The following is a 25,222-nucleotide window of genomic DNA, read 5'->3' on the forward strand; positions in this document are numbered from 1 at the left end:
TTTAGGCCTTCATACAAGCTAAAAGTCTTTTCTTTGGTTCATTTCTATAATTAATAGTCATTTTGCATTTCTCATTTGTTGTGGCATAAAGTTACGATAATTAAAACTGCTTTCCTGTAGCTGTTGTTCGTTTTGACTTTTCAAACACACCTTGTTCAACTGGCTCGATATCTGTTTTGTGCCTTTATATACTCAAACTAAAACAACTTAAACGCATCGAGCTCTCTGAAATAGAGAGAAAAAAGGAATTCTAGTATTTTATATTTAGCCCTGTTCCTAATATAGAGATTCAGTCTGAGGTTGTAGATAGTACATCAGTGTGTTTAATCACTACTCTGTCACTGCAAATAGAGCATTCTGACCAAAATATCTCCAGATGACTGATTTTTAAAAAGAAGGGCAGGCGCAAAGAAGTATTTTTAGGCAGTGTTAGAAGATGTTGAAAGGTACGTCTCTGTTTCTGCTGTTCGTCAGAGTTACAACTGATATACAGTACATAACCACAGGGAATGGTTCTGTTTGTATGCCTCTGGCTCTTTGGGGGAGGGACTGACCTCGAGCTGCAGCTGTTTATCTGAAGTTTGCAGCATCTGGCTGTTTTGATGGGAGTAGGGGGTCTTGGGGAAGTGGGAACGACACAGAGGACAAGGGCAAAACTTGAAAGAGGGATTATTTAATGGAAAAGAAATCCTGTATAAAGACTAAACAGCATTTGCATGAAGCATTCTTTTTTATTTTTGTATTATATAGTGCATCAGATGGTTTCACTGACATAAACACATTCAGTTTAGCAGAGTGGATTTAATGCTTCCTTCAATTTTGATAACAGCAATCTGTGTTACAACCATCTAATGAATAACTAACTGTGATGTTGACTTGTTTTACCCCAAGGATTTTATCTTGCAAGATAACTTATTTATGTCAGTAAAAATGTTTTTAATACAAGGCAACAATTGTTGCCAATGGGGAAAAAAGAATTAAAACATACTTAAAAAGAGAGCGAAAATAACAGAAAAAGCAACACAAACATGCAGCTCTGGACAAGTGTGGTCAGAGTTGCAAATTTCACATTATAGTGAAATTTGTGACTGCTCAGATCCACCCTAAAGCTGGTGGCCATCTTTAAGGGTGGTTCAAATTGCCAGATGCCTTGTTGACATGCGCTAGTTGTACACGTATGCAGGTTAATCTCAATAAAATGTAAAATTGTTGAAAAATGTATTCATTTCAGTAATTCAAATGAAAAAGAGAAACTTTTCTCTTAAACTTCTTGCACACATAGTGATGCATTTTAGTTTTGTGATGCCTGTGATTTGCTGTTGGTTCAGGGTTTAGTTTCTTTATAGTGTTACTTATAAGCAACAAAAAAGGAACCTCAGTCTTTTTCCGTTCCCATAATTCCCCTTTAACATGCTTGGATAGAGAAATTTGTGATTGACCATCTTCTGTAGTAACAACCTTTTGTGGCTTGTTCCCCTTGTGGAAAGTGTCAATCAGTCTGCATTTTCCCAGTGATTGTGTAGGTCTTATGTGGTGTTCTGGTTTACTTCGGGGTTCAACTTTGTATTGAATGTTTGGTGAAAAAGTCTGTTTCCTATTTTGCAGCTTCCTTGTGGCTTGTTTATAGAAATTTCAAGAGGAACAATTTAAAAAAAGCACAAGGTAAATGTTTCTGGTTACAATAAATACACTTTTCCTCCGTTGGATCTTGTCCTGGTTGCTGATTTGAAAAGGGCTCAGTAAGCATTGGAAATGAGCCATTTATTTTGATGTGTACTGGCTGATTGGGTGGATTTCTTTCTACTGGTATGTAGGATGTAAGGAAGGGGATAATTAATCGATTTTAACATTCATGTAGCCATAACTATAAAAGTATTGGTGAATATAACAAAAGCTTGATGTTACTAAATCCTACAAAAAGAATCTTGTTAAAGCTGCCGTTTCATTTCTTATCTTAGTGCATCTAAATATGTTTTTTGGTGTCAGAATGTAAAAAAGAAAATGCAGCTGTGTCTGTGGAATATAAAACCTTTTATATGTAATTTTGTATGTTGTTGGCTGAATACTTCAGAAAACACAGAATGTGACACAATGAAATGAGTGAGTTTTCATTTGTGCATACAGAGTGTCTGCATACTGAAGTTTTACATTAAGTATTAATGTACTTTTACATTATTGGGTCACTGTTTCGACTGTTGTGCATCAGTTAGATAAACTATGTAAATGCTGAAGTCCCACATACATAGCAACTTTAGTTTGCCACATTTGTTTGAACAAGTCCCTCATGAGGATTAAATTGTGGATTCCAACAGGGCTAATGTGTATAACTAAAACCGAAATGAATAATAAAAAGGATTATGCTTAGCAATGTTTTCTTACTGTACCAGATTCTGGAGTTTTGTTTTCATACAAAAATGAAATCCTCAGACAAGAAAACTACAGTGTGATGAGGTTTTTATTAAGATTCTTGGCAATTCTTAGAGAAAAGATGAAGTAGAAAGTACAAAACAAAGACAGAAACTCATCTTGTTTTTCATGCTATTGTAACAACTACTCCTCATTACAGATTGCTGCTCCAGCAGCATAATGACCCCTTCTCTTCTTAAATGACCTCACTGTTCTTTCTCCTCTTATGGTCTGTGCCTGTGTTCCTCATTTAATGACATATCAGATGTCTTCCAAGCTACAAAGGGAAATCTGTGGTTTTCTACGTTTTAAAGAACAGATATTTTAAGCTGATGATTGCTTTTTTATGGGTTCATCATAGGAATGTGAATATACATTATATCTTTGTGTATTAATCTTAAGTCTGAAATTGTGGATCCATGTGAAGTTGAAATGGCTCCTGTTAGGGATTTAGTAAATATTTGAAAGCAGTTTCTCAACAGAGCTTGGACAGATGAGGCACCATGTCACCTGTCCAAGATGTATTTTAACTTCATTAAATATAAGATTGTTTACTATTTGTTTGACAGTCATTGGTCAAGATGCAGGATACACCCCAAGTCTGATCAGTGCATCTGTACTCAATAGAATCCTGGCTTTTTATGATTCTCTCTCCAGTCTTCTCTGTGTTGCCTTCCAGATGTCAGTGTATTGTGTTTTCACTCTAGTCGCAGTCAATTTTGATGAAAACTGAGATGTGGGCTTCACTACAAGTGAATCAGGTTTTCATTTTTGTTCCATCTGTCTGTGCTCCATCTCTTTTAAGCTGTATGGAAATACATATAAATTATTACCGTCTCTTTTGGCCCAAAGGTTTTTTGGCTTTTTATTTCTAACAATATTGCTTAGTTGGTATTCTAAAATAATGCTTTTTTTCAAGACAAAATTCAATTTCAACTTCAATTAGGCAGCATGCTAAGGCTCTTCACATGACAGATTGATTTAATAAATTCCCCATTTGGTCTCTTGTTTGTTAGTTCTCTCCTTGCACACAGCTCTTTATATCTGATGGATGACTTCACGTTTCAAACGACTACCTAACCGGGGTGTTCCATATCCTGTTATTATAGTTTTAACAACATACAGGCCTCAAATATGCACTACCACTAACTTGCCTTTTAACTCCGCTGGTTTGTTTGCGAACTGCATTAGCATCATTCAGATCTTCTTCGATCACAACCCACAATTAGTGTCCCCTGTGGACCTATGCTTCCTTTTCCATCCTTCATCCAAATGCATATAAACCATAGCTCAACTGTAATGGGATAATAATCATGTCTCGTGTCTTTATTGTGTTTCATCATATTAGTTAGCTGGTGACGACACTTTAAAGCCTAAGGTAGAAGTTTTTCCATAGAGAAGAATTGCTTGGGAAGGGGGAGGTGGATCTCTTCTCCTTCTCATTGCTTGTGGACGTCGGAACCTCTGAAGAGGAGTGCTTTAATGACAGAAGGGCCTTTTCTGTGTGACAGCCAGGCAGGCAGTGACATTTAACAGAGGCAACCAGTTAAAAAAATGATGGCACTCTCACGCATCAGCTGTAGCTCTATGTTTTCCATCAGTGACAGGAAGGATTCAGCTTGCTGGAAGCTTCAGTGTTCTTGCACGTGTTGACCCTGGGAGAAAAATTAGCACAATGGACACTGTAAAAATAGGTCTTTGTTTGCATTTTCTTTGGAAACATGGCGCAAGAGCTGTTTTTCCACACTTTTTAAAGCAATCCCCGTGGCTATAAATTGAGATCCTGTTACAGTATTTGGAAGATGTTGAGTTTGGCATTGCTGTTTTGGACACGAATACGTTTCCTTTTATGTCTGGTTTAATTTCTGTCTGTTTGTTTAGGATGGTTTCCAAATGATTCAACCTAGAGGCTTGTGCTGCTTCTTTAAGTCTTTAAAAACTGCACTAGCCTTCTTTGTTCTTGCCTTTCTTTTTTCTTCCTTTAACATTTGGCCTAGTCAGCTTGTAACACGGAGAAAAGAGATTGTACAGCCTGGGTTCCTTTGGATATATTTAGCAATGAACAGATGCAGCGCACTGGAGCGAAACATACTTCCTCCGCTTGCCTTTGTGTATGCTTCTGTCTGTCTGATGATGCTTTTGTCTGCGACTCTCCCATCAAACATGTTTTCCCATCGTGCTTTGCTGACACTGACTCAGCAGCACAGCAGAACCGGGTCAGAACTGTCCTGAACATACCACTGCAACCAGAACCGTTCCTAATCTGTTAAAAATAAGAGGTTGTGTCGAAAACAACAGATTCTTTTTCATCTTCAACTGTAAAGTATCATGTCCTCAACGTACAGATGTAATTTGTAGCCCAGGTATTCAGGATTTGTCATGCACAGTTTTCTACCTTCAACATTGCTTGTAGATTGACCCTTATGTTGAGGTAATTTCAAATGAAACATCACTGAGTGGTAAATGGAAGTTTGACAGAGATTCATCCCTCAGGTGCCGTATCAGGTCTTTGTTAAATTTTATTTCTTATTTTCAAGAGATGTGAATTTTAGATACTATCCATACACTTTAAAGCTTTAAGGGTTGATACTTGTTTTATTTTATATTCAATTGAACTTGTGCCTTTATAATTTTTTTCTGTATGTATTCTGACATTTTCACTACTACTTCTTTTGGACCAACTTGATCAGTTTAAAAATACTTTCCCTCCCAAATTATTATTGACTATTATATTATACATAGAAAATGTTTTCAAACAGTCTTGTGCCGACTCTTGGCAGTCTTACTTCACAGTGTCTATGGAATCTAAATGAAATGTATCCTTTTTAACTTGTTTACATCCACAGTGGCTCTCCACTTTCACTGCACAGATGTTCTTCCTAGTAAAAGTGTTCATTTAATCTTTTCCGTGTCGCACAAAAGTGGCCACACATCCATTCAATTAAAACGGTGCATGTCATCCATTCTGTGTTTACAATCATAGACAGTGACTGGATTCAAGATGGTGCCGTTACAGATGATATGTGTTCATCCATCTGTGAAAATACATTTCAGAATCTGAGTGTGTTACTCAGAAGGCTCCTTTTGTGTCAGAAAATGTGTTTGGAAACTGCTTGTTCACTTTGAAGAACAAAAACACCAATTGTGTTTCATACTTAATTGGCTTTGAAACACGATGGTAATTGGCCTTTAAAAGTCCAAACTTTTCTGTGATAATAAAACATCAATTTCATGTTTATTTTTGTTTGAAGTAACATCAAATGTATGCTAATTTTCAATTTTGAGCAGAGGAAATTTTTAGTTCTGCTGAACACGAGCATGTCGGATGATAACGTGCCTGTTTTCTACATGCATCCCAGCCTCACGTAAAAGATGGATCTCTGTGAAAACAACATGAAAGGCGTTCTGGGTGTGGCTGCGTAGAGGTAATTATAGCAGGAGGCAGGAGAGATGTGGTCCAGAGCTTTATACTGAGGCACACTGTGATTATTTCAACTCTTGATTGTGGGGCTCTAAAACAGTAGCAAAGACAGCGCCTGCTAGGGGTGAGAGTGTGCAGGTGATGCTAAACACACCACTCCTCTATCTACAATTTGTATGTGCAAGCAGGTCTATGTGTTTAACAGAAACACAGAGATTTAATTTATAATTGACATAAGTAACCACCATGCTTAATATCATTACTGTCATATATTCTGTATCAGCTGTCACAAAATCTCTCAGTTTGAGTAACGACTGTGTAATAGCAGGAGATTGTAGCTACTTTATCAGCCTGAGAGTGCAGAGTGAAGCCTTTCAGAGAGAACAGCGGCTTTTGATTAAATCACCTCCTGCCTCTATCTTGATCTTTACCTCTCTCAGACGGCCCCTCCTTACATTACTGGATAATGCAGAGTTAAATGCTCTCATCTGTAACTGTAGCGTTCTGTGTAGACTGACAGGATGTCCTGAGAACCAAAGGAAGCTGCAAAAACAATGGAATTTACTGTTTTAAGAACCAGCATTTCCAGTTCCTTCTCGGTTCCTATTATTTGAAATCAGCCCAAGGAAATACAATATTATTTGTCCCCTGAAGGAAATTCCTTTTCTTTGTTCTCGGTTTGAGCTCATATGTATACATTTGTCCTCAAACAGCAGTGAAGGTTAAGCTTGTTGTCATATAAAATGAGCATGCTGTAAAAAGAAAAAAAAAACTGATAGACAATCAAATTAAAAAAGTCAAAAATAAATGTTCAGATTTGAAAGGATAGCTACAAAAATAACTAATGTACTCAGTTAAATATAATGAGCAACGATGTTCAGAATTGGAACAAAATGCATAATTATGCAAGACTAAATTGACTATTTGTATTATTTAAAGATTGATCTAAACTTACATGATTGATTCCTTCATGAGCTCTGATTGATAACTAGGTTAAATCTTAATACATTTTTATTATCACGTTTTATCATAATTTTATTCAATTCAATTCTAAATAAATCTGAAATTATTAATTTATTTACGTTATCATGCATAAAAATTTAAAGTGTCCACAAACAACTAACATAAAGTAAACAAATGTAATACAAGGGATTGTTCACCACTCATTGTTCTGAACGTTTGTCCTTATTTGGAACTTTGAACATGAAGTGTGATGAGTTTTGTTTTATAAAAGGTTTAGTACATGTGAACTGTGACAGAAAAGCTATGATTTTAATCCCCAAAGCCCCTCAACGGACTGAAGGACACAGACACTGAGGAGCCCACCTAATCAGAAAGTGATAACAGACAGGCTTGTGAAATATCTGGGCCTTTAAATTCTGGTTGAATTTTGCTTTTACTAATATTTGAACCAGAGTCTAACCTGAGCCAGACCTGGCAGTCGGGAAGGTCAAATACAGGAAAGTGAATGTGACACTAAATTTGACAAATAAAAAACCCCAGCAAAACACAATATATGCAAGGAATACATGCATTATAACACTTTTTAAATGGAAAATCTGAAAGGTGTAGTATGCATTTGTAGTTCACCTCCTGGAAGGTCTTGAATAGAGATTAGATCCATGTGTAGAATCCATGGTATGCTAAGATAATGCGTCAAGAACAGACTGTAAGAACTCACAAAGAAGAAAATGAATATGACTATTCTTTCTTTCAACCATAAGAAACAAGATTTCAAAGTTCTCTTAGCAAACCTTAACAATCATGGCCCTAAATAAAATCCAATAAAACCAATACATTTCAAAAGTCACCTAATAAATAAATTGCATCAATATATATTTAATCATTATGAATCCATCTGTTCTGTAAAGGCCTTTTAGGTTTGTTAGAGAACATTGCTGACCAAAAAGGCATTACCAGAGTGTGTTCTTAATATGTCTGTGTGGCAGCTATTGAAGCACTGACTCCACCTGCAGTCCACGCCTTGTGGAGCTCTGTCAGCCTCTTACAAAGGCTTTGCTTCATGACCTCTTTCACTGCTGCAGTAACTTGGGTAACTTTTTCTACCACACTTTTTTTTTCTTCCACTTGGCTGTCCATAATGTGCTTGGATTCAGCATTCTGTGAAAAACCAGCAGCTTCAGCAGTAACCTTCTGTGTCTTACCCTCCTATTCTCAATGACTGTCTGCTGGACAACTGTCAAGTCGGCAGACCACAAAAAATAAAAATATTTCTGGGTTTAAAATTGTCCTTTATTGATCTTACTGTATATGCAACGACATTTTTGAAGAAACCTAATTTTATGTTTTCTTTAGCTTTAAGCCATTAAAATTAACAAAAAAAATGTTTGAAATATATTACTGTGTGCAATGAATCAATATATTCTATGATTTTTACTTTATGAGTTAAATTAATAAAGTATTCATATTTATTGAGATGCAGATTTTTTTTCATCAAAAATATTAAAAGGTAAATCCAATAAAAACAAAACAAAAAAACATTTTCATAAACATCTTAAAGCAATATTTTATTTTCATATGTACTCCAAGTGAATCCATCTTTCTTGTTGTTCCATTCAAACCTCAGAAAGTTTAGGTTTTGAATTAACAACAGTGAACTCAGCCACTAGGGGGCAGCACACAATTATGACCACACAGCTTGATACTGTCATTGGCTGGCTCCGTGTTGCCATAGTTACTCGTCTACATGAAGCAGACCTCTCAGTCATGAGGCTTAAAGACACAGAGGGCAGTGTTGAGCTTGAGGACGGCAGAAGAATCCCAATTAGCAGCTGAAAAGAGTTTTACACACACAGCAAGCACATGTAGATGTGGACGTTTCACCAAAATGAAAGCCACTTCTGTTTAAGCTGTTTCTTTTACATACAGTCACGTGCAGGTTTATTTCTCCAGTCATGATGGACAGGCAGCAGCGATGACTTGAGAACAGCTGCTGTTTGGTACTACAGATTGCAGCTGCTGATGTTTGAGGCAGCTACTCACATATGCTTGAGCTCTCTTGCTTTCTAATCATCTTTTTTGTTGTTTACATCCTGTCAAAATGTCAATTTTGTCCACCATTATGAAATCCCATCCAATTAAAACCGCAGCTTCATCACATGGATGCGTTTTGAGCATGTTTATGTGGGAGGAAATGTGTAACTGTTTGTGTTCAGATGTTTGATTGCACTCAGCTCCCATCTCCCTCCAACCCCTCTTCTAAAATGAGACAGGGATGCATAACTAGATTTAAGGTTATGTAATGCTGACTGGAAGCATGGAGGATGTGTATAATCCACTCCTATTTGGGTTAAATCCATGCCTCTCTCTCTTTCTCTCTCATCATGTACATCTGTAAGAGGACAGCCGCCTCACATCCTCACACAGCTCCATTCTGCATCATCAAGCCTGAAAAGCACCAATCCCTGCCACATGCCGTATTTCACCAGCTTGCTGCATCCAAGTTCAATACATCTAAGTTCTTAGGAACCATCTCACAATGCATTAATGTCTCTGGTGCATTATAGCCTTCTGATGGATGAATTTTAGAGTTTTTAGTTCATTGTCAGCCTCCATTATAAAGTATTGTGTTATGAGAACACAGATGAATCCCCTGTCAGGTTTCACATCTTTTCTCCGTGAACAGTCTTCTGTAGGAATATTATGTTTTAAGATAAACTTAAAAAAAAAAAAACATGCATTGACTGACTAAAGGACCAAAGCTAGAAATTGAACGTTGTTGTATTTTTCTGTTTTCTGTTGCAGTTCTACTGTTCTACTTGCCAATACCAAAAATGTTAAACACGGCTATTTCACTTTAACACTTTTTTTTTTGCTTGCTCATTCAACATAGCATATTGAAATAACCCACCAGTTTAATTAACATGTAATAATAATTTACATTATTACATGGATGTGTGTCTGCCTTGCTTTTCAGAAACATGTGAAAATATGTCAAAAACACTTGACCATCACTTCCCTTCACATCTGATACTACAACTCACCAATTTGTTCACAATTTTCAAACAAGATTATCCTAAGCTCTTCCACATAGAATATCAAGTGATATTGATGGCTGCAGACTTTTGTAAGATTGTGCCTCAGTTCTGACACCATTGATCAAAATGCCTTAATAAATAGGCTGAAAAATCTAATTAGGATATCTGGGTCATCTTTTCAATGCTATACGTCTTACCTTTCAAACAAAGCCTTCAGTGTTCATGCCAACCCGATCATGTCAGATTCAATCAGCCTGTCAAGTGAAGTCCCTCAGGGTTCTGTGTCAGGACTAAGCCAGACGTTTGCATAGAGTGTATAAAAAGACACACTTTCTTTTTTTGTTCACTGTCAGAGTAAACTTCTTTCTGTTTCAGCTCAGTCAGGATTATTTGAATTTACAAAACATTGCAGATATTATACATGTTTCTTTTTTTTTCATTGCTTTGCACAAGCTTTACATTACATTGTGTTTTAGCCAAAGTAATAGGTAGAATTGTATTTTAAACTATATATTTTGACTTGAGTCAAATGTTGTGGGCAGTCTTTCTCAAGTTTTTGGTAGTTGACAGTTTTATTAATAGGTGAAATTTTCATCCATCATTCCTGGTAGAACTCTTGTCTTTCACACATACCTTTTTAGCTCTGGTCATAAACCTTCTATGGATCTGGGATCTGAGCTTTAAGATGGCCTCTTTGTTGACTTCATACCACTGTTGTCTATTTAGAAGACCACATTTTTCCGATTCGTTAACTTCTTTCCCCATAATATTGTATATTTTATGTCTTTCTCTTTGTGTGCTTCTAAAAACTGTCACCTACCTTTTTTATGTTGGTTTTGAAGTAATGTTTTCTTCCTCTCTGAGTTGGCTCTCGTTTCATGTTGGTACAGTACTGTGTTTTGGGTAATGGCACTCTCTTGCCAGCAGTATCTTCACAAGGCGTTGTGCTCATTCTGCTTCTAATTCACACATTTCACACCAAAATACGTTAATCCCTGGGACACAGAATCCACCTCCTCCCTAAGCAGTACAAAGGCTGGAGATTCCCATGGTTCATACAATGGCACATAATTCTTTGAACAGCTGAACTGGCACTTTTAACCATCTGGAAATTGAACCCAATGATGAACCAGATTTTTGCTTTTCATCTATTTGGGAATGCACCAATAATGTATTTGCTTTATAAGCTTCCCAAGGCTTTTTTAAACACAACTTTTGAGCTAATTAATGCCATACCTGTGTCACCCAAGTATTCCTTTGGTATTCCTTGTGGGAAGATCAATAGAAATCATCATATCAGGAACAGGATCCTCACTGATGGACTTGGAAAACAGATGATTAGACTGCCATGGATTTCTTTGGTTCTGACTGTGTCATATAAGATACTGGTGGAGTTATAAGATACTTGTAAAGTTAAGTGTTATAATAAATTCAAATTAAAACTAATATTTAGGCATATCTAAGGGCGATGAAAATGGATCAGATTTTAAATAAGCCTTTATCTTCACAACCAAAAAAAAAAAAAAAAACACAGTCGCAACACAGTGGGGTGATTGTATTATGTGATCCCCACAGTCTTAATCCACATAAATATTGAATATTTGATGACTTTCTCATTGATGGAGCATGACACCTGGGCGGCCCAGTCAATGCTCACCGTATGTGCCTGCAGGAGGAGGTCGTTCCTGACAAGGGTCTTTATCTCTGGGAAAATGTCTGAGCCAGCAAATCTGACATGAAGATGAGTAGAAATGCAAACATATGAGCTACATATCCTTACTTCTGTGTGGGTTGTATAAATCAAAAGGAAGCAGCAGAGAATGCACTTATAGAAACATAATAGAGATGTTTATTTATGTTAATTAAGTGTGTGACTATGCGTGTATGTTTGCAGTAAAGAGCGGAAGGGAACGAGAGAGAGTGCTGTTGTATCTGTTTTTCCTTTAACAATTTGACTTCTGCTTGCCTAGCAGGGACCGTAATCATGGTCGTCAGCACTGGCTGGTTGCTAGGTAACAATTACCTGACTGTGCTTTGCTTGCACTGAATTACACACAGTGGGCTGTATGGGTGTGTGTGTGTGTTAGAGAGTGTGTTTAGGAATAGAAAAATGTAGCAATGTAGAATGCCAAGCAGTGTCTCGACATCTGGGCAGAAATATTTCAAAGCAGGAGGAGATTTGAGTTTGAACCCAATGATGAACCAGATTTTTGCAATTCTGGCTAAATCTCATCCAGGATTTTGTTATTGTTTACACCGTGGTGGCCAGGACTATTTAATCTTGTATATTCCATTTAGGTTTTTTTTTTCTTCCTGGATGTTTCTGTCATGTAAAAATTTGAGTTACATGCAGACTTCTTCAATGCCTTCTGCGACTCAAGATGGTTGAGGGTACCAGTAACAAGCTAGTATCCTGGCTAGCTAGCTAGCGTTTCTTACATTTATCACCAGTTAAGTGAATGACGTTCATGTTCATTACTGGTTCACTTCTGTTGCCAACCCATGCCAGGCTAAGTGCTTTCTGTGCTACAGTGAGTTGCTGCATCCTGTCGTATGGATGCGCATTTTTTCTTAGTTGTTTACAAAAATTTACTGTGTTCATCTCAGTGAAGGAAGCAAGAAAGTAAGTAAGTAAGCAAAATCAAAATCTGTTCAATAAATAGACTTGGGGAGATATGTTATAAATACATGGCACAATTTTCTGATTTATTTGTATGGAAATGTCCTTGTCCTTCTCCATAATTTTGTGCAACTTTGTCTATTATACAAAATACCACTGAAATAGATTCAAGGTTGTAATGCAGAAAAATTATTAAAAAGAAGCACATATTCTTCTGTTATGCAATTTTTCCTTTGGTAGGAGAACTTTAGAAATTGGAAAGCCATCACTAACCTTCCAATGAGGAAGCTGAGCAGACTCTGTTATCCTGAAGCACAGACACCAGAGGAAACTCTTTTGCTGGGATCCAAGGCTGACAAGGGGACATGGCACCTCCCCCAAGAACTGTCTGCCAGCTCTGGCAGACATGGTGATATATTTGGAGATCATTAAATGGTCCTAAATGAGACCCTGGCGTGAGAGCGAGCTCTGGCCATCTGGCCCCATTGTGAGCACCAGAGCTCTGTTCAAACTCAGTCAGCAGCAAACACACATACGATTGGATAAATTCTGGGTGTGCTGTGCAGTTTTATCCAATCAGAGTAACCTTTAGTAAGTCGTTGCAACCTGTTCCAGTGAGTGAACCATCCTGTTGCATACATTGATGTGAGGCTCAAACGCTGAACATTGTTTTTTTTGTTTCTTTTGATTATTTGTTTTATGTGGAATCTTAGCAGTGACACATTTTCGGGCTTTGTTTGTTCTGCTCTGATGTTTTCCTAAAATCATGAATCTTGATGAGTGTGCAAAAATCTTAATGTTTAATATTGTAAGAATTACAGCATATATGTCATACAAACTTTAAAAAAAGTTTCATTATTTGCACTTGCGCAAAAAGTTCAAAGAACAGAGAATTGCTTACAGACACTAATGGATAAAAAAAAAAATCTGACTGTATTACCGTATTTTCCGCACTATAAGGCGCACCTAAAAACCTTCAATTTCCTCAAAAGCCTACAGTGCGCCTTATAATTCGGTGCACCTTATATATGGACCAATATTGAGCCACAACAGGTCTAGCAACTACGGTAAGAAGCTGCCGCCTTCATTTTCCCCCTTAGAAAAAGGAAGTGCGCGGTGCATGCTGGGATAGTTGTCAAAAAACTGGTTTGTTAATAAAGTTTGATAATACATTTAAAGCCAGGGGGGGCGGAGGGTCGGGGAAGAGAGACAGAGGCTGCGGCGGCAGCGGCAGCATGTCGGTTGGTCTGTGTTACCCAGAAAGCAGTTGGGCACAATATCGCAACACCAACACCGTGTGAGTGAAACAATGATGGGGCAGACTGCTATATAAAGTACTCGGGGACCACTTCTTTACAGATGTTGATGTGTAATAATAGAGTACGGAGCAAATTGGCAACCCAAACTGAAGCGTCTATTCTTTGCGCCTTACGGGATTACAGTCCATTGCTGTAACCTTTTAGCAAAATAACATTTTATCCAAATACCTTCTTAATCAGTTTTTTTTTTTTTTACTTCAGTTGGTTTTTTTTCTGATTCCTTTTTCCAGGTCACAAGCTCAACAAGGATCTGAAGCACTTCTTGAGTTTGAGGTTTCAGAAAACGTCACCTGACCACGACTTGCAGAAGACTATCCGAGCCAATTTGTATCGCCATGCTGTGCCTTGTGAGTAAAATACCTAACATCATGCTTAAACAAGAACATCTGAGTGGAGAAGGAAAATCATTTAGCATTGCATGATCATAATTTCCACATTGTTATGCTTCTTTGGCTTCTTTCCTATTCGTTTCATCTCCGTCTTTCAAATACAATTCTTTAATTTTGTAGCGAAAAATCATCTTGTTCTGATTAATTTTGCTGTCATCACTAAAAATAATCTTTAGTACTTTAAAAGGAAAATTTCTAAGCACTGCCTGAAAGTTTTGTTAATACAACCCATAAAAACATTGTCCTGTTGACAGAGCTGGACCAGTTCCTTAAGCCGAGTGATTAAATACATAAAGAGTTGCTTTAAACCAAATATTTAGAAACCAGCCAGACTCCCCAGCTGTCTAATACTTGGATCTGGGTGAAAAGTCCAGTAATTCTCAGTGTTTTTTCTAGAATTCTTCTAAGTGTTTTACTTGCTAAGTCGATGCTAAATCCTCACTCACCTTAAAATGCAGTTCAACTCTGAATGAACTAACATTGATGCTGATAGTTTACAAATGAAAACAAAAACCGAATGAAACATAGACGTTTTTGTAAAAGCACTTGCACTGAAAAATAAAGATTTCAGTACTAATAAGAGCACCAACATTGGGGAAAAAGCACTCCCAGAAAACAACATTAACAGATTAATATCCTCCAGCTTAGAAAGTATTTATGGCCCAGCCTAAAACCACTGGCATGCCAACAACACTGTGACTGCTATGATTTAACATCAAACTCTTATAAAGCCATATGATGCCTTTTACCCCTTAAGAGTTAGCAGTTAGGATTACTTGTGTGATACAACATATAACCTGGATTCTATATGCGGGGATGTGAGGTGAGTGATTTTTGGGCTATTTTAGACTAAGTTGATTTTTGTCAGCACACCCCTTGTTAATCAGCATACATTTTTAGGCAAATAAAACTAGTGTCATGATAATGTTTTAACTGGATTGGTGCTCAGACACACAAGTGCACACCCTTTTCCTTTTCTCTTTACCTCATTAGTAAACTGTGAGAAGGTATGCTGCAGCCATCACTATTGAGATCAGCTCTAAGTCTGATGATTCTGATTATGAAACAAATTACGTAAAGTACACACCAAGAAGACTCTGGGCTGAAAATGTAATAAAGACAGTACAAGGGCCTACTGGTACAGTAGTAACTCGTGCCAAAGACATCAAGTCAGCTTTTGAGCTACTCTTGCCCAGTTCAATAAAGAATCTTCCTTGAAATGACTAACCTAGAAAGAAGGTCTGTTTTAGGGGAGAAGTAGATGGAGGTTGGATAAAATAAATTTTAATGCATATTGGAGGGGGGGTGGAGGGGGTCCTCATTCTGGCAATATATGTCTTCCAAGCAGCTCAATAGCTTTAGGAGCGCCAGAGAAGAATTAGGGTACAATATAATTTTCATGCATAACCATTGGTTTTTTTTTTTAGTCTAGATTTTCCTTGTAGACATTAAAAAAATCAAAATGGTTTTATTTTAGTGAAAAACAAGTTGAATTATTCTCATTCTTTTTTTATTTCTTAGAGGTAAAGAACATCATTGCACTTAATATTGACTGAATTTGTTAGTCATGGAGTTAATGATGATATACAAAAATGTTTTGGGAGAACCGTTTGGACTCTTGACACTACTGCATATTAAAAAATGTCCGATGTCAAATTGACCCAGGAACTTTACTGCTTTCCCTCAGAAATGAACATGATAGGATGGTTGAGGATCATCTTAATTTCTTTGGACCTTTGATGTTGCCATTGTTGCATTAATTAGTAAACATAGTAATCAAATGCCCTGCGACAGTCTGGCGACCTGTCCAGGGTGTAACCCCGCCTCTCGCCCGGAACGTTAGCTGGAGATAGGCACCAGCAATCCTCCCGACCCACTGAGGGACAAGGGTGTAAAGAAAATGGATGGATGGATGGATGAGTAATCAAATGTTTTAATGTTCTAACCAATCAAGTTGTTATGATCTAACCAAGCAAATGAAGTGATCAACTCAGTTCTCTTCTCGGTTTAAAATAGGATTTGTTTACTGTTTTGCATGTATCTGGATAAGACTGCACCTTAGGAAAATATAGTTAGCAAATAGATCCAGTTTTACTCTCTTTTTCGCTCTTGATCGAGGCTTTTTCACTCTCCAGTCTCTGTGCTTCTTTTGCGCTCTGCCATGTGACTGTTAAATCCGCCTCTGTGTGAGCCTCCCTCGGTGCCCTGCCTCGGATTATGATGTTCTGATATATTGAAAATAGATTCCTGCCTGATTATGTGATAAACATTATGTGATAACCTCTTGCAAAGGTTGCAATTTGACAGATAGTTTCCTACATGCTGAGGAGAAACCGTGGAGTCAACAGGACGTAGTCTTGAAAGCAATTCATTTTGAAGAATTTAAAAGAAAACAATTGGAGAACATTAGCAGTCCCTGCTGCTCATTAAGGTTGTAGAAATCTAACAGAAGAAACATTTAATAATCAACTTGATAGTTGTTACTTATTAAATATCCATGTTTACAGCTTTCTTGTTTCTGAATGAGCTGTTGGACATCTGAGCGGACTCTGTACTTTTAAACATACTGTAAATTGTTAGACAGGACTTCATTATGTCGTGTTCCCATGAAAAAGGTTGATGTTTTACTCTACCTCGCAGTATTTATGTTATCCCTAGCCTGAACAACAAATAGATTCTTATAAAGAATGTCAATGGGCCTTTCAGAAAGAAATGGTTAATATCTAACTTCACCGTAATATTGTAAAGGAAATCAAACTGAAAAATAAAAAAATGCACACACATTGTATTTGTGTCATCCCAAAACTGTATTAAATTGTAGGGATGGTACAATAATGTTCCTTTTTCCTTCAAATATGACCCTAAAAATCAGAGTTTTTTCTTTGTTTGTTTTTTTTATGAAACTTGCACCGATATGCTGTCTAAAAAGGTTATTTAGTGTTTTATCTTTATGTTTCTGTGCAAATTTTGACATTTTTGTTCAATTCTATTAGTTCGGCATAACTTTGCATAAAAACATCTCACTACTGGGTCTTCGGTCAAACATGTCTTAAACAGTTGAATTTTTCTCTTGGTTGCAGCAGTATGGCTTGGTACAACTTTGTCACTTTGGTTATAAAAGCACCAGCAAGTTCATATTTTGATGATTAAAAATCAAATCAAAAAATATGTTGACTGAGTTAGAGCCTCAAGTAAAACATGACTGAGATAAAAAACCTTTTATTGTGGTTAAATATAAACAAATATTTTTTTCTTTCTGGCTATGTTTCTTGAGGTTTAAGATGTTGGGTCAGCTGAAAACGGCAAACTTGTGTCTTTTTAATGCAACTACTAGCAAAGTATTTAATTTTATCAGGCAGATTTTTACTCTGCCATATTTGTACATTGCCTGCCACATTTATTGACCCTCCTGCTACAACTTGTTAAAAATAAATTAATCTGTTATTGTTGTAGAACATTTAGAAATAAAAACTTTTTCAACTAAATCTTTGGAAACACAATTTTTGATCCTCCTAAAATTGATATTAAATGAATACGACAGAAGAATTTTTATCTTTCATTTAGAACATCTGAGTGTATTTGTAATTGATGTCGCATTTACCGAACGTATATAAAATATATTGTTGAGTTTTCTTTCTTTTACCGTCTTTAAAATGGGAAATATGAAAAAACATCCTACTTAAGTCAGGCAGATGAGTTTTGACCTTCATAAGTTAGGATGTTGCTTCAAGACAAGAAACTGGCCCATAATCACAGCAATGATTTTAGTTTTCAGTTCAGTTGATGTTCATAGCACACATTCACAGTGAGTGGCCTTCTCAAGAATCTTTCCAAAACAAACATAGATTCACAAGAAGTAATTAAAAGCTTAAAACAAGCTGAGTCAAAGCTGGAGGAGTACTTTCAGTGGAGAGAATGGTAGGTGGGATCAAAAGCTTCTCCAAACGTCACTAAGGGAGAACTGCAACAAATAGTGGCATTTTGGGCTTTACAATTATATATAACAGATTCTTCAGCATGAATACCGGAAGATGTGAAAGATATTTTATAAGGTTTGTTCTTCCAGCGCAGTTCGTTAGAAGCTTACTTGTCCACACCTGAATCAGGGTGTACTCTATCTAAAGAGTTTTGAATTGAATTGCTAAAATAAACTTTTCATTGACATTCTTGGTTATCGAGACACATTCAAGTAAAATTGTGAAAATCTCTTTTGATTAAAAAAGAACTGATCCTATCTCTTTCAACATTAAGTATAATGAATTATCTTAACTTGTATTGACTTATATGGAGTTTCTCTTTATTCTTGTGCTTTAACTTGACCTCAATCTTTCTTTTTTTTTGTTTTGCAAAATTTGTTTTCCATTGAACCCTTTTTCCTTTCTTGGTGACCTACAATCAGTGTTTTTGTTGTGTCTTTTCTTTTCTTTTCTTCAAACACCCAGACACATGCAAATTTGTTTTTAGCATGACAAGGCAGAATGACAAAACTAGTCAAATAAAAGCCACACGTCTCTGGCCTGTGTTTTCTTTGTCTCCGACTCTTTGTGTCTCCTCCCCCTCTCCTGAGTGCATCTGTTGTTCTCTCTTGCAGTGCTTGACTCAAACAGGTGCTTTTCCCTGCACCATCAGCTGATATAGATACTTTTTTTTTGTTGTTGTCATTTTGCCTAAGCATGTCCATGAATGTAGTGCTTATATGAAGGACATCCTAGTAGAGCACTCACCCTCCTCTCCTTTTCTTTGGCTTGTTGCTACAGATGGCCATTGTTATCATGTGTAGCAAATGTCACAAATGATAGGGAAGTCTCTCTCTCTTTCTCTCTTGGGATTCATTTCCTTCTCACGTCTACAGCTGCTGCTTGTAGATGAGGGTTATCTCTGCGTTATCCCAGGGTTTGAACCACAGAGTGAACCAGTCCTCCCTCCCCCCACCTGATCCCTCCCTCTGTTGCTCTCCTCTCTTCTTCACTTCAAATCAAATCCTCCAAGCGAGTGTCAGCGTCCCTGTGGCTCGGCGGTGGCGGCTGCCTTTCTCCGTCTCTCTCTGTCACACTCTAGCTGCTCCCGCTGTCTCCCTGCCTCTGCTGTTCTTACTCTTCATCACCACCGCTCTCTCTCTCTCTCTCTCTCTTACTCTCATCCTCCCCTCCCCTTCTTGCTGTCTTTCACTCCCTCGCTTCCTTGTTTTCCACTCCATTGCCGATCTCGGGGAAATCATTGTGGGAGACAAATTTCTGTTTGCCGCTCACACAAAGTAAGGGATTACTGGTTGATTTTTTTTTCCGGCCCCAGGCTCTTTTCAGCATCCAGGCAAGTGGCAGCTTCTTATTGTATTCTTCTCTCTCTCTCTCTCTTTCTTCTTTCTGATGCTCTCGCCATCATCCACCATCATGCTGTGGTGTATGCATTGGCAGAGTGTGTGTGTGTGGTTGATGGTGTGTATATAGGCTAGGGAATCAGGAATGGTGGGAGTAGGGGTGGGAATTATGTGAGGGGGGAGATGAAGGGGGGGCATGCACGCTCGGAGCAAGCACGTCCAACCCAGAGGGACAGATGGCCAATAGCCCTGGTGCTTTTTCCTTTTTGATTTTCTGATTCACCCTGCAGGCTTTGTATAAGCTTCACTAATACACAGACATTCATTTCAAGAAGCAAGACATGGCCGCTCTCCTTAGCTGGAAGAAGGGCTGGCAAGCAGAGGCAGGGAAGGTTTTAAGATTGGAGAGAAGAAGGGAAGACATGAGAGGGGGGGTCATCAGCCTTGAAAGCAGGGAGGTCAGGTCCAGATGCTGCCCAAACAAAAGGGCTTCTCTGAGGGGGAAGCGTGGCACTCGCCATTGTGTGTCGCTGCATTGCAGGGTGCTGCTGAGGAGCCTCATGCTAATGATGGCCATTCATTCTAGTAACGGATGAGTGGGCCCCAGCTTCTGTTCCCCTGCTTTTCAAACATGCACAGTTCATATTTTTGCTCGTGTGACCAAATAACACACAGTTTGCTCTGTCAACAGTGAAAAAAACAGAAGCACTTTGGCTTGCAGAGAAAGGCTGGGCAAACAGTGTTTTACATAGCAATGGTGTACGAAGACAGGTGCAGACTTCCTCTGTATGTGTTTACGTGTGTGTGTGTGAGAGGTTCATGTTTTATGAATAGGGTGATTGTCGAGCAATATCTATAATCGTTTTCAGATATATACACAAAGGAACATCACCTGCCACTATTAAAATTATTCACAGAATATATATTGGCCATTATAAACAGAAATTTTCCTTTTTCTTTCTTCATCTGTGTGGTTGGTTTGTCAGTTGGCAGCCTGCCATGGAGGCGGTGGTCTCTGATGTTGTTTTGATATTGCCAATCTTCTTCCTATCCCACTTGAAAGGTATTTGGAGGTAAATCCTCCACAACCTCTTCCTGTGCTTGTGCACCTGGAGTTTAGAACAAAACTGCGCCCTCGCCCCAGTTTCTGCAAATCAACTTAATTAATCTTGATGCCGACCCACTGTGATTATGCGTACAAAATGTAGCTCACAATAATGTTGATGTAATAGATCATCCTTATTCACTGTGCTTCGTCAAGCGTTTCTGGGATGATCGTCCTTTGATCTCGTTAATGCTCAAGTGAGGATGTGTAGATGGTTGACAGGCTCTCCCCGGTTACTCGGGTCAACTAAAAACCATCAGACTGCAGCCCCTGCGTACTCACAGCAGACCTGAGCTAATGTGAGTTCAATATACAGCAAGGGAGCTAATCTAACTGATTAAACCGTTAAAATAGGGCTAAATTCTGCTCTCTGTTCATTTTCTTACTGTTAGCTTCCTTAACTAATTTTATTTTAGCCTGTCAATGTTGATGCTGTTGATGGCCCTCCTTGGGAGGTTGAAGAAATTAAGTGCTTTAATTCACTGAGTGCACAAAGATCCTCTGTTATGGTCCAGACTTGAGTGTGAGGGTCTTGTGATGATTTGGATGTGCTTATGCTGTGCTAGGGATGAGCAGCTAACTTGCATTTTAGCTAGCCTGAGTGGCTCCAAGCGAGAAGTGATGCTGCCTCATTAGATATGGTTTAGCTTTCTTTGCTGACATTTGTGTTCGTGTTGCTGCTGTGTCTGAGTTTAAATCACTCCCACTCCTGTTGATTAATAGTTTTTTTTTTCTTTTTCTCTTGGGGCCTTTTGGGCTCCACATTGACCTCTAAAAGCTGAAACTAAAGCCAGAGCTAATAAAATCTACCGTTACAGTGGCACTACTGCTTGATTTAGGAGAACAGTTTGATTTATTTATTTTTGCTTTGAGTAGATACTGAGCTAACAAAATATCAAGGAAACATTAAAAGTGTAGCGCCCCATGCTCCAGATTTGTAAGCGAACCTTAGGTAATCTGCAAACCAGCTTTATGATTAACTTACAGCTTTTTTTCCAAGAGAAAAAACAGCACTTGCTGATTATGTTGATTATTTCTAACCTATAGTTGGTTCCAATGAGAATCTGCATTTAAAAGTTTTAATCATGTTGTAATCAACTTTTCCAGATATAAAAATAGTGACTTATTTTAAGACTCACTGTGCACCATTTCAGTTATTTTGGAAAACTGATGATTTAAGCTAATCATTGTCTAGTATAAGGAAAAATGATTACGTCTCCAAATTCCTACCTTCAGAATCAGTCAATCAGTACTTTCAGATTTACCTGAGCCTAGAAGCATACCTGTGTAGTTTTGGTTGCTCCGTATGCAGAGTTCTATAAACTCTCTGTGCTGCTGCCATTTTTGGTCAGAATTCTGTTGCAAAAGACATTTTTTAATCTCAATGGGATTTTTCTAGTGACTTAAAGGTTAATAGTGAGAACAAAATGGATCTATTATTCCCACTTTGACAATCTGTGATACATAGAGCTGTACAATATCAGGAAAATCTATACGATGCTATTTTTGAATATTACAATAACAATATTGATTAAAAATATCATTTTAGTTCTATTTATAAGCTTTAGCACCAAAGTCATTAATATATGCATTAAGTATGATAATTGGTAGCAGTGAAAGTCCATCCAACAGGCCAAATATATTTTTCACATTCAGAATCTGCTTGTATGGCCCTTGACATAACTAAACATTGACTATTTGCAGTCTTTGATATTTCAGTGTTGCACTTATTAAAAATGTGATTATGAGCAGAATTATTATATTGTGCAACTTAAATTTAAATTGATACTTTCATTGTTGCAGATTGTAAATGAATAGTTTGTGATCTGAAGGAAAATTCTTATCAAAAGTTTTATTGCCCAAACACAGTCGAGCTGCCTAGCCAGTACTGAATTAAATCTATAATAAAAAGCTATAAGATTTAATTCTTATTTAAGTGATGAGTTGGCGCTCATCACTAGAAAAAAATGGTTCCAGAAGAAACTTACAGAAATCTGCTCAGTGATTATAAGAAGGGCTGAATGGGTGTACTGCTGATGAAGCCTTTTGCATTAATTGTTGAGATGGATGCAAGTACTTTTCAAAATGCAATTTTTTAATTAAATAAAAAGTAAAAATCTCAAATCTCAAAGTTGATGCTCCTTAAACATTTTATATATTACCTTTTCAGAGATATCTATCTCGTTTTCTAATAAAACAAATAGTTTTGGTTGAAACAGTTTACATCTAAATCTCCAAGGAGTATGACTTAGTTTTTCATTAGTAAACAAATATATTTACATTTATTATGACCTGTTAAATATAGTTTTGACAGTTTTTGAAATTGAGCTATTTGTCCCGAAATAGTCCCAAGTAATCATTAGGGTATCTATCTTATCAGTTTGCCTGTATAAGCAGCTGGTTACGGTATAGATTTTATTGCATCTGCCTAAAAAAAAACCCCACACCATCCAGCATTCTTAGTTTCATCTAACTTGTATATATTGATTAAGTTCAGCAATGTCCTTGCAGTTTACTTTGTTTAGTTTGATCAATTTGACAATGATGACAAATAAATAAAATTTCATTGTGTGACTTGCTTCTCTAACAAGTCTTGGGTTTTATACAGCGACTGTCTGGGTACCATCTTATGCTCTTGCAGTTACCGGTCTGCACTTTCTGATTGCAAGCTTTCTTCGACTATGCACCAGGTTCTGAATCTCTGGTTTCAACAAATTGTGGTGAATGCCAGACATTGGCCACCAGTTTTCAGTGCTTAGTACTAGATTAATAGGAATTTGTATCTTGTGTTGTCTTGCACTGTCCTTTTCTTACCATCTGTTGCACAGTTCATGTCTATTGTGTGAGCCCCTTTTTTTATGCCCTTTGCTCCCCTCTTTAACCCTGCTCTCACCCCTCGAGGTTTTTATTTGTTTATTTATTTATTTTTAAACTATTATTGTGGAGACCTGCACACTGCTTATTGTTTATCTAAACAGACCATGTGTTAGGTAATGTCAAGAGTCTATATTTATGACTAAGAAAGTAGGAGATGAAGGAAAAGACAGAGGAGAGGAAGGAAAGAGAACCAGAGTAGGAGGGAGGGAGGCAGTGGGCGGGAGTATGCAGGGGGTTGTGAAGCTGCAGCCATTGGCCTCAGACAGGAACCGGAGTGTGAATAGCACACATTGGCTTAGCCTCTAAGCTGGGCTGGACCTCTAATTTGCTCTGCTTGTGGAGCTTTGAAGAAAAACGGCAGCTGCCGACTCACCACCAGCCTGAATGAGCCTGTAAACTGGAAGCCCGTACCGGTGGAAAGACAGCTGCATGATCCATGGATGGTTTTGGATGGGGAAGGAAAAGCCGGAGTCAGCCTGCTCGGATTTATCGTTTTGAAATATTCCGTGGATTAGCGTGCAGAGAGGAAGAGAGCAGAAGCAGTGGCGTTTTAGAGGTAATTCTGACATTTCGCTTCTTCTCATGGGAGTGATGCCCTGGCTTCCGGAATTAGATTGGTAGCGATGTGGGTGGGGAGAATATACGGATACAGAGATGCAGGAATACATTCAGGTGTAGAGACTGCTGGAATCGGTGCTTACGCAGACTGTGATTCAGTATTCATATGTTTCGATGTGTTGCTGTGTGCTTCTGTGATGATGAGGGATCTCATCATCAGAGATGGTTAGATGGGCTGAATTTAAACCCTGATGTGTTGACACACTCGCCTGCTGTTGGAGGACATTTTTCCCTGTCATTAGCTCCTGCAGCAGCATCTTTTTCTTTATTTTTCCTCCCCATATACCCTACATTTGTATCTCCTTGAGAAACCCTCTTCTACTTCCTTCTCAGCCTTAGATTTCCCCAACAAATAGTCTTTTCTATGAAGATGTTAAATTAAAAGCCTTTGTATCTTTTGTGTCGTTGCACAAGATTCCTAGCTAACGATGCTTCAGATTGCATGTGCTTGACCACTATTCATTTTCACCCTCCCCCTCATTCTTTTCCCCCATATTGAAAGGAGGGAGCAGTGAGAACAGCAGGAGAATAGCGGCTGGACTCAGCTGTAAGGAGTGTTGTGGCGCGAGCTGAAAGAATAGCCTGTTATGTTGGGCAGTAGCAGCATTTTGTATCTGGGTTTTCTCTCCCTTTCCACCCTCCTCTTTAATGGGCAACTCCATCATCTTTAAATTCAAAGAATCACAACAAGGAACCTGCTAGAGTTCTATTTTGTAAAAAACAAAACAAAACATATAAAACCGGTTACATGAGAAAGAATGCTAGACTTTCCCTTATCAGAGACCTGGGTAATGTTTGTTATATTTAAATTATTGTGCCAATAAAATACCTCAGAAATAAATCTTAACATATTACATTCAGCTGAACAACTTAAGATGAGAAACATTTTTCTCAATTTCAAAAACTTTTTTTTTTTTCTTTTAGTCTAGGCCAGTGTATGCAGTCATACACAAGGCAATTCAAAGTGCTTTTCCAAAAATAAAAAATACATGTAAAGAAAATTTAATTCAAAGCAAGAAAATCATTTGCAAGAATATGTCTACAAGTTAATCTGGTAAAGTAAACAATATGTTTAAGTCTTGATTTAAACTATAGGCAAAGGTTTCTGCTGCTCTTAGACTTTCAGGGAGTTTGTTCCATAATTTAAGAGCA

The 25,222-nt window shown here is 37.7% G+C and overlaps 1 protein-coding gene across 12 annotated transcripts in view; it reads left to right on the forward strand.

The window, feature by feature from the left end:
- Positions 1-25,222, forward strand: part of LOC103467539 (membrane-associated guanylate kinase, WW and PDZ domain-containing protein 1-like) — a 143,865-nt gene that overhangs the window by 56,961 nt on the left and 61,682 nt on the right. For all 12 annotated transcript variants that reach the window (XM_017305709.1, XM_008414007.2, XM_008414009.2 and 9 more), the window contains exon 2: positions 13,995-14,111. Coding sequence is in view for 11 of the 12 variants with exons in the window: in XM_008414007.2 (XP_008412229.1) it covers positions 13,995-14,111 (117 nt within the window). In the remaining variant the exon portion in view is untranslated. The remainder of the gene's footprint in view (positions 1-13,994; positions 14,112-25,222) is intronic.

The sequence above is a fragment of the Poecilia reticulata genome, linkage group LG7, assembly GCF_000633615.1.
Source record: "Poecilia reticulata strain Guanapo linkage group LG7, Guppy_female_1.0+MT, whole genome shotgun sequence".
In the NCBI taxonomy this organism is placed as follows: domain Eukaryota; kingdom Metazoa; phylum Chordata; class Actinopteri; order Cyprinodontiformes; family Poeciliidae; genus Poecilia; species Poecilia reticulata.